This window comes from Monodelphis domestica, chromosome 1 (genome assembly GCF_027887165.1).
Source record: "Monodelphis domestica isolate mMonDom1 chromosome 1, mMonDom1.pri, whole genome shotgun sequence".
NCBI lineage: Eukaryota > Metazoa > Chordata > Mammalia > Didelphimorphia > Didelphidae > Monodelphis > Monodelphis domestica.
The window spans coordinates 54,879,758-54,893,012 of NC_077227.1; the positions used below are offsets into that span (position 1 = coordinate 54,879,758).

Consider the following 13,255-nt stretch of genomic DNA (forward strand, 5'->3'; position numbering starts at 1 on the left):
CCTTGGTCTGGTTCCTGGCCTTGCAATTCCTTTGGGCCCCAGGAGGGGAATGGGCGGAAGAGGCCGTGAGGTGCTGCGCATGCGCCGCGAGGGGGTATATCGCTTCTGCTTCTCCCCCTCCTGGGGCGGGGCCTCGAATGGGTGGGACAGGGCCTGAGAAAGCATGGCGGGCCGCCCCGGCGCCATGCTGGCAGCCACAGTGATGCTTTGGGTCTGGAGCGGCGGCGGGGCCGAGCCGGGACCAGAACCCGAGGATGAGGCAGAATGGGCAGAGCCCTGGGATGGTACGGTTTTCCGGCCGCCTACTGCGCTGGGCTCGGTGGGAGTAGCGCGGAGCTTAGGGAAGCCAATGTCAGACGACGATGAGAGCGAGCTGCCCGTCCTGCTGTGGTGGAGCCCCGGCTTGTTCCCCCACTTCCCTGGGGATTCAGAACGCATCGAGTGCGCGCGTGGCGCGTGCGTGGCCTCCCGGGATCGGCGGCGGCGGCAAGAGCCGCGCACGCGCGCGTTACTCTTCTACGGCACAGACTTTCGTGCGTCCGAGGCGCCTCTGCCCCGCTTGGCGCATCAGAGCTGGGCGCTGCTGCACGAGGAGTCGCCCCTCAATAACTTCCTGCTAAGCCACGCGCCCGGAATCCGCCTCTTCAACCTCAGCGCCACGTTCAGCCGGCACTCCGATTACCCGTTGCCTCTGCAGTGGCTTCCCGGGCTCGCCTATCTGCGCCGTGCCGCGCCCACGTCGCAGGAGCGCGCGGCCTGGCGCCGCCGTGGCTACGCGCCACTCCTCTATCTGCAGTCCCATTGCGACGTACCCTCAGACCGCGACCGCTACGTGCGCGAGCTCATGCGCTACATTCCGGTGAGACGAGGGGGCGGGGTGGCCCGGGTGTGTCTTTGAGGGAAGGGGGCGGAGCCTTAGAGGGTGTCCGGAAGGCCAGGAGGAGAGCTGGGGGCGGCTTCATTGAGGCGAGGGGCGGAACCCCTATGGATACCCCTGGAAGGCCAGGGAGCATGATGGGGAGGAGAGGGCGGTCTCGGGGGCGGGGCCCAACCTAGCTGTTTCCTTCATCTGGACGCCTAGGTGGACTCTTATGGCAAGTGTCTACAGAATCGCGAGCTGCCACCCCGGCTGCGAGACACGGCCACGGCCACATCGGAGGACCCCGAGCTTCTGGCCTTCGTGTCCCGCTATAAATTCCACTTGGCTATGGAGAACGCCATCTGCGAAGACTACATGACGGAGAAGCTGTGGCGGCCCCTGCACCTGGGGGCTGTGCCCGTGTACCGCGGCTCGCCATCCGTGCGCGACTGGATGCCTAACGAGCGCGCCATTATCCTAGTGGACGACTTCGAGTCGCCGCAGCAGCTGGCTGCCTTCATCGACTTTCTGGACAAGAACGACGAGGAGTATGCCAAGTACCTGGCCTACAAGCAGCCTGGGGGCATAACTAACCGGCTCCTTTTAGACAGCCTGGAGCGCCGGGAGTGGGGGGTGAACGACCCTCGGCAACCCAGCTATTTGCAAGGCTTCGAGTGCTTTGTCTGTGACCATGAGCTGGCCCGGCTGGCCGCTGACAGAGCCCACGAAGCCGCCCCCGCCCACGTCTCGCCCCCGCCCCCCCGGATCGTACAACATTCCCACATGGCCTGCCCAGAGCCCACCCCAGGCTTTGGAAGGCTGGAGGAGATCCCCGAGAATGACAGGTAAAGGGGAATGTACACTGTAGATGGCCTTTAGGGCTGGCCTCCCCCTCCCCAAGCCCTTTTTACAAAGTCTGAAGGGGGTTGGGGGGAGGATTGGCCCCAGGACTTTAGGATTTTGCAGAGGAAGGGGATGGGGTTTGAACTGGGTTCTAAAAGGTGCAGGTGAGGGAAAGCATTTCAGGTTTGCTCAAGCCACATGCTGGGCCTCAGACCAGTTTGGCAGAATTCAGGCTTTGGATAGTGGTGGGTCCTGGAAGGGTTTTTTGAGTAGGGAATAAATCAAATCAGTGTTTTGCAAAGGTTTAATTTGGCAGCCGTTTTGAGGAGAAGGTTGGCTTAGAGAAGAATGGAGATAAGCAAGACCCAATTGTTAGGCTACTGCAGATATTTGGACATGAGATAATAAAGGCCTGAAATGGGGGTGGGAAATTTTTGAGGTCTGGGAGGAGGAATCTTCTGATGCAATGAATAAGGGCTTCAGACAGATTTCCAGATTCTGGGACTGCCTGTTCTGAAAACTTCTCAACTTTATAACCCTCTCCCAGGACAATGTGAGGTTGCTCTTGAAGGCTGCCTTGGGCAGCAGATGGCAGGTTTTAAGAAGCTCTTTCTGATGACTAAGTGGGGGAGGCACCTAAGTCCCATCAAATCATCTGTGGGTATTATTTTGGGCCTACTATATGCTCAGTTCCCTGCTAGAGTAGACAATTAGGTGTGGATGCTTTTGGAAAACTACAAGCTATGGGGGCATGCAACTGGCCAAATGCATCTGAGTCTGGTTCTGTCATGACTCTGTGTGTGTGGCCATTTCAGGGATTTCAGGTCATTTATTGTCTTGGGGTGACTATTCTCCTGTTTCTTAGCTTTCTGGGTTTTATGAGTGCATATGCCTGTTAATCTAGATCCCCTGACCATCTCCTGTGCTTTGCTTCAGATTGCCAAGATTGCCATAATTCCTGTCCTTCCATAATTCCTTTGATTTTTCAGTTGGAAAGAGATGTGGCTACAAGATTACTGGCAAGGCCTAGATCAAGGTGAGGCCCTCACTGCCATGATCCACAACAATGAGACACACCCGGGGAAGTTTTGGGATTACATGCATGACATTTTCCTCCGAAGGAACCAGTATCCCCAGCCACCTACATGAATGCCCTTGACCTTGGCACAACTGAAGTGAGGAAGGACCCTAGAGAGGGTAGATTTCCTTTCTACTTTGTGACTTAAAGGGAAAGCCACCATTTCTTCGAGGAATGAAGATTTCCAGGATATTCCCCCACATTCCTACTGTCATGCTGCTTGGCATGTGGTTTCAGAAAAGCCCCTGGACCCTCAACGAAGAGGGAAATTGAACTGTTTTATCCTGAATGGTCCTGGTGAGGATGCAGGTACCTCCTACATTCTAATGGGTTTGATTGAGAGCTGGTGATCAGAGTTAAATAGCATTTTTTAAAAGACTATTTAGTTCTCCACATATTTCATCTTCTGGGGTCTTATCTGGGCTAACTAACTGTGGCATTGGAGGTAACGTTATAGCCACTTCACCCATGTGCACATTAAAACAAAAATCAAGAAACTGAGGGTCAGGTGAAATGATTAACCTTCAGTTTTGTAGTTTACTAGTGACAGAGACCAAAGTAGATTGGTTATTCTGGCCCTTAGTTCAATCTTTCCTTGATTCTACTCTACCTCGAAAATACAATGGGGAGAGTCTTCCTGAGTATCTTTTTGTGATGTTAAGATATACAAAGAGCCAGCCAGTGAACCAAAATACAATCTCGTTTGTGGTTTTGTTATTCAGTTAATTTTTTTGTTACATTTTCATGTGCTACAAAGTAATTCTCTACAGAATCATGGAAAAGTTGCTAAAGATAACTACTTTTATACAGACCTTTTGAATACCTTACTTTCTAAAACTTTCCACCCCAAATGGATTGACTTAGTTTGCTGCTGTTGTGTAGTTTGTCTTCTTCCAGCCATATGATGTTAAGACATTATAATATCTATTGGCAATGCATTATTCAGTCTAGCTGTTCAGGACAGAATAAAACCAAGGCACCAAGCTAATGGGGATAGGAAGGGAAGAGATGGTGGCCACAAGTGGTTGGGTAAGTAAAAAGCTATAGTCAGTCAACTTTGGGGATACAGCCAAACCCACTTAAATCACTGTGGTTTGTAAATACCGCTTGACTTCCTCTGAACACGAAGACCATAGACCTTTTTTAGGGCAGTAGAGCAAGAGTATGTTGGATCTTAAGACTGATACAAAGATTTTGTAGTATTCCATTGGTGAACAGCTTTCATGCCTTTCTTATAGCCACAATCTACACCCATTTACACACCAGTATTGTTAGATTGTTTTCTGAAGTTTGTCCCTCCTTTTGCTAATGAGAGCCTCCTAGCATTGAGTATATCTGGCCATTATAAAAAGGAATTTTCTTTGGAGCTCAGAAAACGATGAGACTTTGATAACAAAAACAAAACGCACTTTACAACAGATTAAAAAGGCTGCCTAATTTCTCTTTGGGTATTATAAAGCTCAGTGAGGAAAGATTTAAAGGAAGTGAGATGAATAATAATCAACCAAAGCTTTCAATAACTTACCATTTAAATATGATACTATTCTGGGCAGCTACAAAAGAAATTAAAAGCAGCACTTGCCTTCTGAATTTACAACTTTAGAAACATTAATAATATAGGACATATATTAGACAAAACTAGTTTGATGTTATTTACATTATGTGCAATAAGAAAGGATCAATGCTTTTATTAGAATGGTAGGGAAGGTGCTAGATTCATCTCTGCCATCCTTTCTAATTATAGAGGTGCATTACAGCACTTTATATGCACCTAGTGGATCAGTCATTAGGGAATTATAGCAACCATGAGGTGAGACCTGATTGCTAGTGCTGTTTAGTCTATTCTTTTTTACTCACTTGCTAATAACATGAGAAAGCAAGCATAGCACCAGCCATTTGTATGGCAAAGCAGATAACACTGGACACTGGTGAGATGGAGTGGGGCCACATAGGAGCTAAGGAACTCAAGTGAGGATTTTCCTTTCTCTATGGAGAACCAGACCAGTATGAACTTCATTTTGTCTTTGAGATTTGAGATATGCTGCTCTTGATTTACTAATTGGCTATATCAGCAACACAGGAAAAACCTGGTTATTCTCAGATTTATCCCCTGAAGAGTTAGTTTACTTTATGTTGGTATTTTGGAATCACAGTGCCATTTAAGTTTGCAGTGACTTGTTACTGTTTTTATATTATTATATCAGATTTAATTTTCTAATAAAATGTTTTTATTATATATACTCTCACCTACTTATTTTTCTTGTGTGGTTTTTTTATAAGGAGGAAATCAGGTATATTAATGGTAGAATGGAGATGGAAGTGAGGAGAACTTCAAGATTATTTTCTTTATTAAAAAGAGATTTTGTGCCCAGGACTATGATTACCCAGTACATCACAAAAATGAAATGTGACTGATTTTAAAAAGAAATGTTTATTGATACCTCTTTATATCACTATAATCCCCCCCCCCCCCGATTTTTGATAACTACAAAAATTTATACAATTCAGTTTTTAGGATCAGAGATTTAGAGCTGGATGAGACCACTGAGATCATCTAGCTCAATAGCTCAATACCCCCTCATTTTACAGATAAGGAAACTGAAAGTCCAAAGTCAAATGAGGGCCAAGTGTTAAAACATTGGCTGGATCTGGGTCTCCTGACTTCAAATTCTGATCTCTTTTCCCCTATACCAAGAAACTACAAAGACTTTAGGGCAATAGGAACTCACTTCTGAATACATGACAGATGTGATTAAATAAGTGTATAAGAAAGAGTGATCTGGAAACTAAGAGATGACTTAAGTAAGGAGAGAATGAAAAAGGAATTATCAATGAAGGCATTTAATTAAAAATTTATTAAGTATTTACTATGCATGAAGCAATGAAACAAAGCAATCCTTTTAAGGAGCTTATATCTGTAAGAGAGTTAATATCGATCCTCCCAATCAATATGAATAGACTCCTCCCCCAGATGCTATGGACACTCGAGAGACTCTTTCCTCCTAGGTCTGTGATGGTGGACCTATGACACATGTGTCAGCACTGACACACATAACCATTTTCGATGACACACGGCTGCATGCGGGCTCAGCGAGCTGGGAGCCACTGCTCCTTGCAGCGGGTCACCATGGCCACACCTGGCTTAGCAGGAGGGGGGACAGCACCATGGGGCTGGGGCACATGATGGGGGAGGATCGTGCACGTGGAAAGAGTGATCAGTTAAATAATATCAAAAACCAACAAGAAACAGATTGACCGATGAAGGTAGTAGTGCTTACTTGGGCTTGAAGTGTACAAAATACCAACCTTCAATTGAAGATTTAGCCAACGAAATTCAGCAAGAAAAGTCTCTAATAGGCAGGTTAGTTAAAGAATTCCCCCTCCCCCTCACTTATCTTAGTTCACAGCACCCCACACAAGTTAAATAATATCAAGACCAACAAAAGAAATGACTGACAGATGAACAAAGAAGTCACTAAGCAGGCAAGTTAAATAATTAGCCTTTGGTTTATTAAATATAGTTGTAATTATACATTTTTGTTATTTAAACTATAAATATTGTGAAATTATTATTTTTTCTCAAAGTGACACACCATCCAAGTTATGCTCGGTTTTTTGGGGAATTATGACACACCAAGCTCAAAAGGTTGCCCACCACTGTCCTAGGAACTAGTAATGGCTTCCTTGGAGCATGAGCACGAGGGAGTTACATCTGTTCATCCTAAAGCTTTCTAAACAGAAGTCAGATCCTAGAGTTCCTAAAATGGACTTTTCTTGGTCCAAAAAATGGTATCAGCTGAATAGGAGCACATGGCAGAGGTAGATAGATGCTCACCTGGGTGGCCCAAATAGTGCCTTCCCAGGCATATTAGAGACGAAGTCTCTAATCAGAGAAAGAGATGTCTTAGGAGTTGCCTTGTTGGTATCTCCAAGTTTGAAAGTTAAGGGATCAGACCTTCTAGGGAAAGAAAATGATCACCCACATCATTCCTGAACAGCACCTAGTCTTAAAGAAGAGAAATGTTCATGTGGCCCCTGTTAACAGACTAGTCATAGGAGTGGTACAGATGTTGACCTGAAGCTTAGCTATTCCTATGAATTATTTAGACTGTGGATCCGTCCATTGGGAAGGAGTGTTGTGACTTAGTTCTAAGAAACCCCTGGAGAGGATAAAATGGAGTTTAGGCCCTCAGGGATTATCTGTAAGGCTAAAGATAAATTAGTTGGGATTACTAGGCTTTATGTGAAGAGTCCTTTGTATCACCTGTATTTTCTGTGGAGTAATATTAAGGCTGCACTACTGAAAATGCACTTATTAAATTGCATGTATACATACACTTAGAAGTTAGGAACCCTGCTATTCTTATTTGGGAAAACTTAGACATGAAGTATAAACCTAAACTATAATGGGAGATTTTTCTGGATTAACTCCAGTTTGGGGGATATTGAGCCAAAAAGAGGGAGACTCTGACTTTTGTAATAAGTAAAATATGAAATGAGGATATACATAGGTTTAATCTTCTGAGTATATCAGTTGTATTAAGCCATGCATGCCAGCTGCCCAATGAATCTGGATCCAGGCTCCTTCCTCAGCAGGGGCAGACTTTTATACATTAAAGACTATCAAAAATGACTAATTGGGGGGCAGTTGGGTAGCTCAATGGATTGACCTATAGACCTACAGATGGGAGGTCCGTGGTTCAAATCTGGCCTCAGACACTTCCCAGCTGTGTGACCCTGGGCAAGTCACTTAACCCCCATTGTGTAGCCCTTACCACTCTTCTGCCTTAGAACCAATACACAATATTGATTCCAAGATGGAAGGTGAGGATTTTTTATTAAAAAAAAAAGTAATTGATTAAAAGGCAACAATATAACATTAGATAATCTGATTTCCATTTGGAGGAAAGAGTAGGGCCTTTCCAAGTTATGAGGGAGAGAGTGAACAGGTACAATTCCTTGAATTCAAGAAAAAGGTATCCCGCTCCTTCCCAATTATCTGTAAACAGTCAAAGGAAGATGGAAATAATAGCTGATTGATTAGTATGGGGCCACTTTTCAGATAAGACATATAGGTTCCTTGATATATGTTATTATGAGAAAACTCCTTTTATCCATCTTTGCATGATTGTGTTTAAAGTCAACATAGTCTAGGTCCTTGCTTAAGGGTCTCACAGACACAGATGGTCCAGTTTCCCAGCCACACAGGATTAGGTTCAAACAATGCAGTGAGATTTTCTCCAATTTCCCACAATTGAATAGTGTTCCCACAAGAAAGAATTTGGGCTAGACCCATAATTGAATAGAAAAGGAACAAAGCTAGCTCCAGAATGGAATCACAAGATGAATTCAGTATAATATACATAATTCCTACAATCAATCACTTGCTGTCCTAATCCCCTCAATTTCTCTCACACTTTTGAGGGTTGATCTCAGGAACAGATCCTGTTCATGTGAACCCAGGGCTACAGGTTATATAAATTCTAATGGGAATGCAACAGAAGAACAGACAAGGTAACTTGAGGAAGGAGTGGGAACTAATCCCTAAAGGAATTGAGGAAAGTTTCCTGAATCCTTGACACCTAAGCAAAGTCTTGAAGAATGATAAAAGATTGAGAGGCTGAGTTGAGAGGGTGTACTCTGTGGTTAAAGAAGTATATTAAGTATATTCATCAAATTACTTATACTAATCAAATAAGTTGCCCCTTAAATGGTCACGTCAAGGGCAATATACTGACTTCTACAATGCTGTTATTGCTCAAAACATTTTTGGAACTCCTTTTTTGGATTGGCATTCACAGGCTGGAGCCCACTCCTTAATATTTCCATTGGTAGTAAATATTCAGTCCCAGGGAACATTTCATGTTTTGAAAAAATTATTTAGATTTGAGTTGGAAAAATAAGGTGGATAATCAAGCAGAGTGCTAGATTTGGTGTGAGGAAGATTTAAAAATTCAAATCCAACAGGGCAGCTAGGTGGCTCAGTGGATTGAAGGCTAGATCATATCCATATTGAACTACATGATTGATCATATGTTTTTCTTCTGCATTTCTGCTCCCACAGTTCTTTCTCTGGATGTGGACAGCATTCTTTCTCCTAAGTTCCTCTGTACTGTCCTGGGTCATTGCATTGCTGCTACTAGAGAAGTCCATTACATTCAGTTGTATCACAGTGTATCAGTCTCTGTGTACAATGTTCTCCTGGTTCTGCTCCTTTCGCTCTGCATCACTTCCTGGAGGTTGTTCCAGTTCACACGGACTTCCTCCAGTTCATTATTCCTTTCAGCACAATAGTATTCCATCACCAACATATACCACAATTTGTTCAGCCATTCCCCAATCCAGGGACACTTCCTCATTTCCCAATTTTTTGCCACCACAAAGAGTGCAGCTATGAATATTCTTATAAAAGTATTTTTCCTTATTTCTTTGGGGTACAAACCCAACAGGCTGGGTCAAAGGGCATTTTAAAGCCCTCTGGGCATAGTTCCAAATTGCCCTCCAGAATGATTGTACCACTTCCCAACTCCACCAGCAATGTATTAGTGTCCCAGTTTTTGGGCAAGTCATTTAACCCCCATTGCCTAGCCCTTAACATTCTTCTGTTTTAGAATCCATACATAATATTGATTCTAAGACAGAAATAAGTGTTTCAAAAATTTAAAAAAATATTCAAATCTAGTCTCAGACACTTAACTAGTAGTGTTATCTTCCCTTGGCCCCCGTTTCCCTATCTGTAAAATAAGGATGATGGTTATTAGGATAAAATGAGATAACAATTGCAAAGTGCTTTGCAAACCTTAAATAATATGTAACTGTTAACTGATACCATATTGTTTTGATTTGACTAGTCTAAACAGTTTATTCTTGTGTGGCTCATAAATGGTGTTGGAATGCAATCCAAGAGGTTTCTTGAACAATGGCAGCCTCCTCAGAATAAAACAGATAGCTTTCCAAGGCGAATCTTATGAAGGAGAATTTTCTTTGTGGTATGTTTAGGAAGAAAGAAAATCACCCTCATTATTACTTTGTAACTCTGCCTCCCATATATCATCTTAGTGTGGAAGTGACTCTAGGTTGATAAAGGGTATGCCAAAGATGTGCAAATTCCAAGGTCCTACACCAAGCTGGAGGAGCCTAGTGTGTGGTTCTAAATATTGCCTGTGTTTACTATCAAGAGAGGCTCAGCCCCATCACTCGCTGGGAGACATTTTGGCCACAAGTGATCAAAAAGCATCCTCCAGGTAACTGGCTCCAGCGCTCCCAAGCTTGGGGTTTACAGGGGCCACACCCAATCTGAGGGGGGTCCTCCCCAGATTACTCTTTGGCTTGTTGGACTTGGAGTTTGCTCTGGAAAGTCTCAGACAGTCTGTGGCTAAAAGGAACCTCTAATTCTCACAAATATTCAAGGCAACAGGCCATTTAATCGACACAGGACAGCCTTTATTTCACCCCGCAGACAATGCAAAGAAGTCACAATTAAACAAGTGAATAAAACATACACCCCTAAATAATACCGTTCTCCTGCAGGTGAGAATTCCTACGTTCTCCCTCCAGTGCAACATAGTCCAGCACCCCACCTGCAGGCAGGAACTGACCTCGGTGGCCCAAACGGCCACCCCCTGAAAGGTCCCGCTTTTTCCTTCGTGGGTATCTATATGGGCATTCAGTCCGAACTACTCTGAAGACCTGGCCTAAGCAGAAGGACAACACGGCATGGGGAGCTGTCCGACGGCAGAGGGGCTGCCATCTCCCGGGTCCCTGAGGCGTGGTTCTCCCCCTGCCTCCTGCCCCCACAAAGGTGCAGGCGCCCTCCTCAAGGCTCTGGTTCTCAGGGGAGCTCCCACTCCACCTGGCTGGTTATCCACCCCGCATTTTGGGCCTGGGATCTTGCCTTTCTCATTTTACAGATAGGGAAATGGAGGTGGGGGGCAGGTTGGGTGACTTACCCGAGATAGTCCCAGGAGCAGGTTCCGCCGGACTTCGCTGCCCCCGGAATACTATCCTCCGCACCTTGGGCCCCGGGGCTCGGCCCGACCCGCCCTCCCCGCGTTCAGACCCTGGCTAGGCCTGGCGGATGCCAAGAGAAGAGGCCGGGCTCCGGGAAACAGCGGTTGCAGAGCCGAGAGAACCCAAGGTAAGGGAGGAGACACGCCCCGCCCCCGGCGTGCGCGGTGACGCTTTGGCCGTCCCAACGTGCTGGCGTCCCAACGGAGCTGGGGTTATGGCGACGCCGAGCCTACGGGGACGCCTGGCGCGCCTGAGCAACGGGAAGCGGCCCGTGCTGAAGCCCAACAAGCCCCTGGTACTGGCCAACCGGGTCGGGGCAGGGCGCCGCGAACTTGGGGGTGAGTTCGTCACGGCGAGGGGCGAACAGACGTCCGAGGGAGGAGTCGCCTCCTCCAGGAAGCTGGGCCTGATTTCTCTGGCTCTTCCTGCTCTCCCAACCTCACGTGTTCCTGTAGCTTTTTGTTTGCATCCTTCTAAAGCCTTTTTTGTACTGAACCTGGCGTGCTCCCTCCCTCCCTCCCTTCTCAGTTCCCCCCAAACTGTCCACTCTTTGAGGTCAGAGGCTCGGTTACTGTGTATTCGTAGTGACCATTGATCCTGGTCCAGAGCAAGCGGGTGAATTTTTGAGTGAGTAAATGTAGGAACGAAGCAAACAAGCAGGTGTGTTTGTGTGTTTGTATGAATGAGTAAAGTAAGCCAGAGATGAAGGAAGGAAGGAGGGAAGCCAGCAGGTGAATCTTTGCATGAATGAATTAAGGTGAGGGAGGGAGGGAAGGAAGGAAGCAAGCAGGTAGGTGTGAGTAAATGAAGGAAGGAAGCAAGAGGTAAGTCTTTGAATGAAGTAAGCAGGTGCAATTTTGAATGAGCAAATGAAGTGGACAAGAGATGAGTTTGAATAAAGTAAGCAAGAAGTCAGTCAGTGAGTAAATGAATAAAGTAAGCAATTAGGTGAGTGATGAAGTAAGAAGCAGGTGAGTGAGCGAATGAAGTAAGCAAGAGGCGAGTCTTGGAATAAATGAGTGAAGTTGGCAAACAGGAATCTGAATGAAGGAAGCAGATGAGTCTTTCAATTAATGTAGTAAGCAGGCAGGTGAATCTTGTGAATGAATGGGTTGGGGGTGGAGGAGAGGGGAGTGTGAGGCAGGTCGGTATCTTGACTTGGGGACACCTCGCTCCCCCTTCTAGAGGCCACCTGTATAACAGAGATGTCCCTGATGATGGCTTGCTGGAAACAGAATGAGTTTAGCGACACGATTTGTGCCAAGGAGATCAAGGACTTCTTTGCCTGTGCTTCAAAGGCTGAGGTGACAGGGAGTGGGAAATGTGGGGTGGGATGCCAGCCTGGGTGTGGGAGTGGGCTGGTACCCTCTTGTCAGGCCCCCAATCCCTGTCTCTTGTCCTTGAAAGGGGAGATCTAGAAGAAGAGGAAGTGGGGGAAAGGGTGAGGTGTTCTACAGTGAGACAAACTTTCAGGTTGATCTCAAAGGTCCTTTGGAGACCAGAGCTTGTTTGTGTTTCCAATGAGGAGGAGAAACTGAGAATAGGACAAAGGATTTGAGGCAGGGTTTCTCTTCTTCCTAGAGACTGGCAAGAGGGCTATTTAGTTTTAAATCTGAGGGAATTTGGAGTGTCAACACTGTCTTTACTTTTTTTTCTTATAGGCGGAGCGGAAACAGAAGGCAAAACAGGAGTATCTGGGCTCAACTGGGAATTTGACCCCCAAGCAAGCAAATAAATTGCTGAGCAGGTTTCCAAACATAACTTACATTATTTGAAGGTGTTATGTAGCTTTTTAAGGACCATCCTCATAGAAGCTACTTGGTGGTGTTTGGACTGAGTGGCCTCTGAGTGATAGAGACATGTTCTCACCCCTGTGGGGTTGTGGTTTGGGTGAGAGTTCTGCTTTACCCTGAAATAAAATCTTTACAAGAGAGCTTGGGCTGTGTTGTGGTTGAGGTTATCTCTGAATCTTAGCCCTCTACCCTCTCCAGGACCCTGAGACCTTCTTTGCTTAATAGAGAAGGTACAATAACCCACCTTGGGAGCAGTACCCAAGTTGGACCTCAACATCACAGAAGGATGCAGGATCCCCAGAGTTGGAAGGAATGTAGAACTCCTCTAGTCTGGGTATTGATCTTTGCTTCGAATGCCTGTTGCTAGGGTATGGGAGGTGAGGTATACAAAAAACCTTTTATTTCCATGGTCATCAATTCTTCTATGCTGTGCAGGATATATGGGGGGATTTGTGGTTAAGAGTAGAAACTGGTTGGATTTTCTGCTGGTTCATTGAGCATATCAAGGCTCTCATTCCCTCACTGTATTCCAGATTCTTGCAGTGTGAGGGGCAGCCAGTAAATCAACAGTTAAACTAGAGTTCTTGGCCTGGGGCCTGTGAATTTGTTTTTAAAAAAATATTTTTTGATAACTGTATTTTAACAATTTGTTTCCTTTGTAACCTGATGTAT

At 45.7% G+C, this 13,255-nt stretch overlaps 2 protein-coding genes and 1 long non-coding RNA gene across 3 annotated transcripts; 2 read left to right on the forward strand and 1 right to left on the reverse strand.

The window, feature by feature from the left end:
- The first annotated feature begins 67 nt into the window (after positions 1 to 67).
- FUT11 (fucosyltransferase 11) lies at positions 68 to 5,030 on the forward strand. Its single transcript, XM_001365061.4, has 3 exons — positions 68 to 859; positions 1,082 to 1,704; positions 2,692 to 5,030. The coding sequence occupies exons 1-3, from the start codon at positions 164 to 166 to the stop codon at positions 2,849 to 2,851; spliced, it is 1,479 nt and encodes a 492-aa protein (XP_001365098.1). The 5' UTR covers positions 68 to 163; the 3' UTR covers positions 2,852 to 5,030.
- Positions 5,031 to 6,268: 1,238 nt separating this feature from the next.
- Positions 6,269 to 10,964, reverse strand: LOC130457552 (uncharacterized). Its single transcript, XR_008916860.1, has 2 exons — positions 10,730 to 10,964; positions 6,269 to 9,059 (listed from the first exon to the last, which is right to left on the reverse strand). It is a non-coding gene; the product is annotated as an uncharacterized LOC130457552 (long non-coding RNA).
- CHCHD1 (coiled-coil-helix-coiled-coil-helix domain containing 1) lies at positions 10,959 to 12,723 on the forward strand. Its single transcript, XM_001363160.4, has 3 exons — positions 10,959 to 11,128; positions 11,976 to 12,094; positions 12,452 to 12,723. The coding sequence occupies exons 1-3, from the start codon at positions 11,005 to 11,007 to the stop codon at positions 12,563 to 12,565; spliced, it is 357 nt and encodes a 118-aa protein (XP_001363197.3). The 5' UTR covers positions 10,959 to 11,004; the 3' UTR covers positions 12,566 to 12,723.
- The last annotated feature ends 532 nt before the right edge of the window (positions 12,724 to 13,255 follow it).

Excerpts from the sequence above, each read along its gene's own strand:
- CHCHD1 (XM_001363160.4), top strand. The coding sequence starts at position 11,005 with ATGGCGACGCCGAGCCTACGGGGACGCCTGGCGCGCCTGAGCAACGGG. Across the intron at positions 11,129-11,975 it reads AGGGCGCCGCGAACTTGGGG|AGGCCACCTGTATAACAGAG; the intron begins GTGAGTTCGTCA and ends TCCCCCTTCTAG. Across the intron at positions 12,095-12,451 it reads CCTGTGCTTCAAAGGCTGAG|GCGGAGCGGAAACAGAAGGC; the intron begins GTGACAGGGAGT and ends TTTTTCTTATAG.
- FUT11 (XM_001365061.4), top strand. The coding sequence starts at position 164 with ATGGCGGGCCGCCCCGGCGCCATGCTGGCAGCCACAGTGATGCTTTGG. Across the intron at positions 860-1,081 it reads AGCTCATGCGCTACATTCCG|GTGGACTCTTATGGCAAGTG; the intron begins GTGAGACGAGGG and ends CTGGACGCCTAG. Across the intron at positions 1,705-2,691 it reads GAGATCCCCGAGAATGACAG|TTGGAAAGAGATGTGGCTAC; the intron begins GTAAAGGGGAAT and ends TTGATTTTTCAG.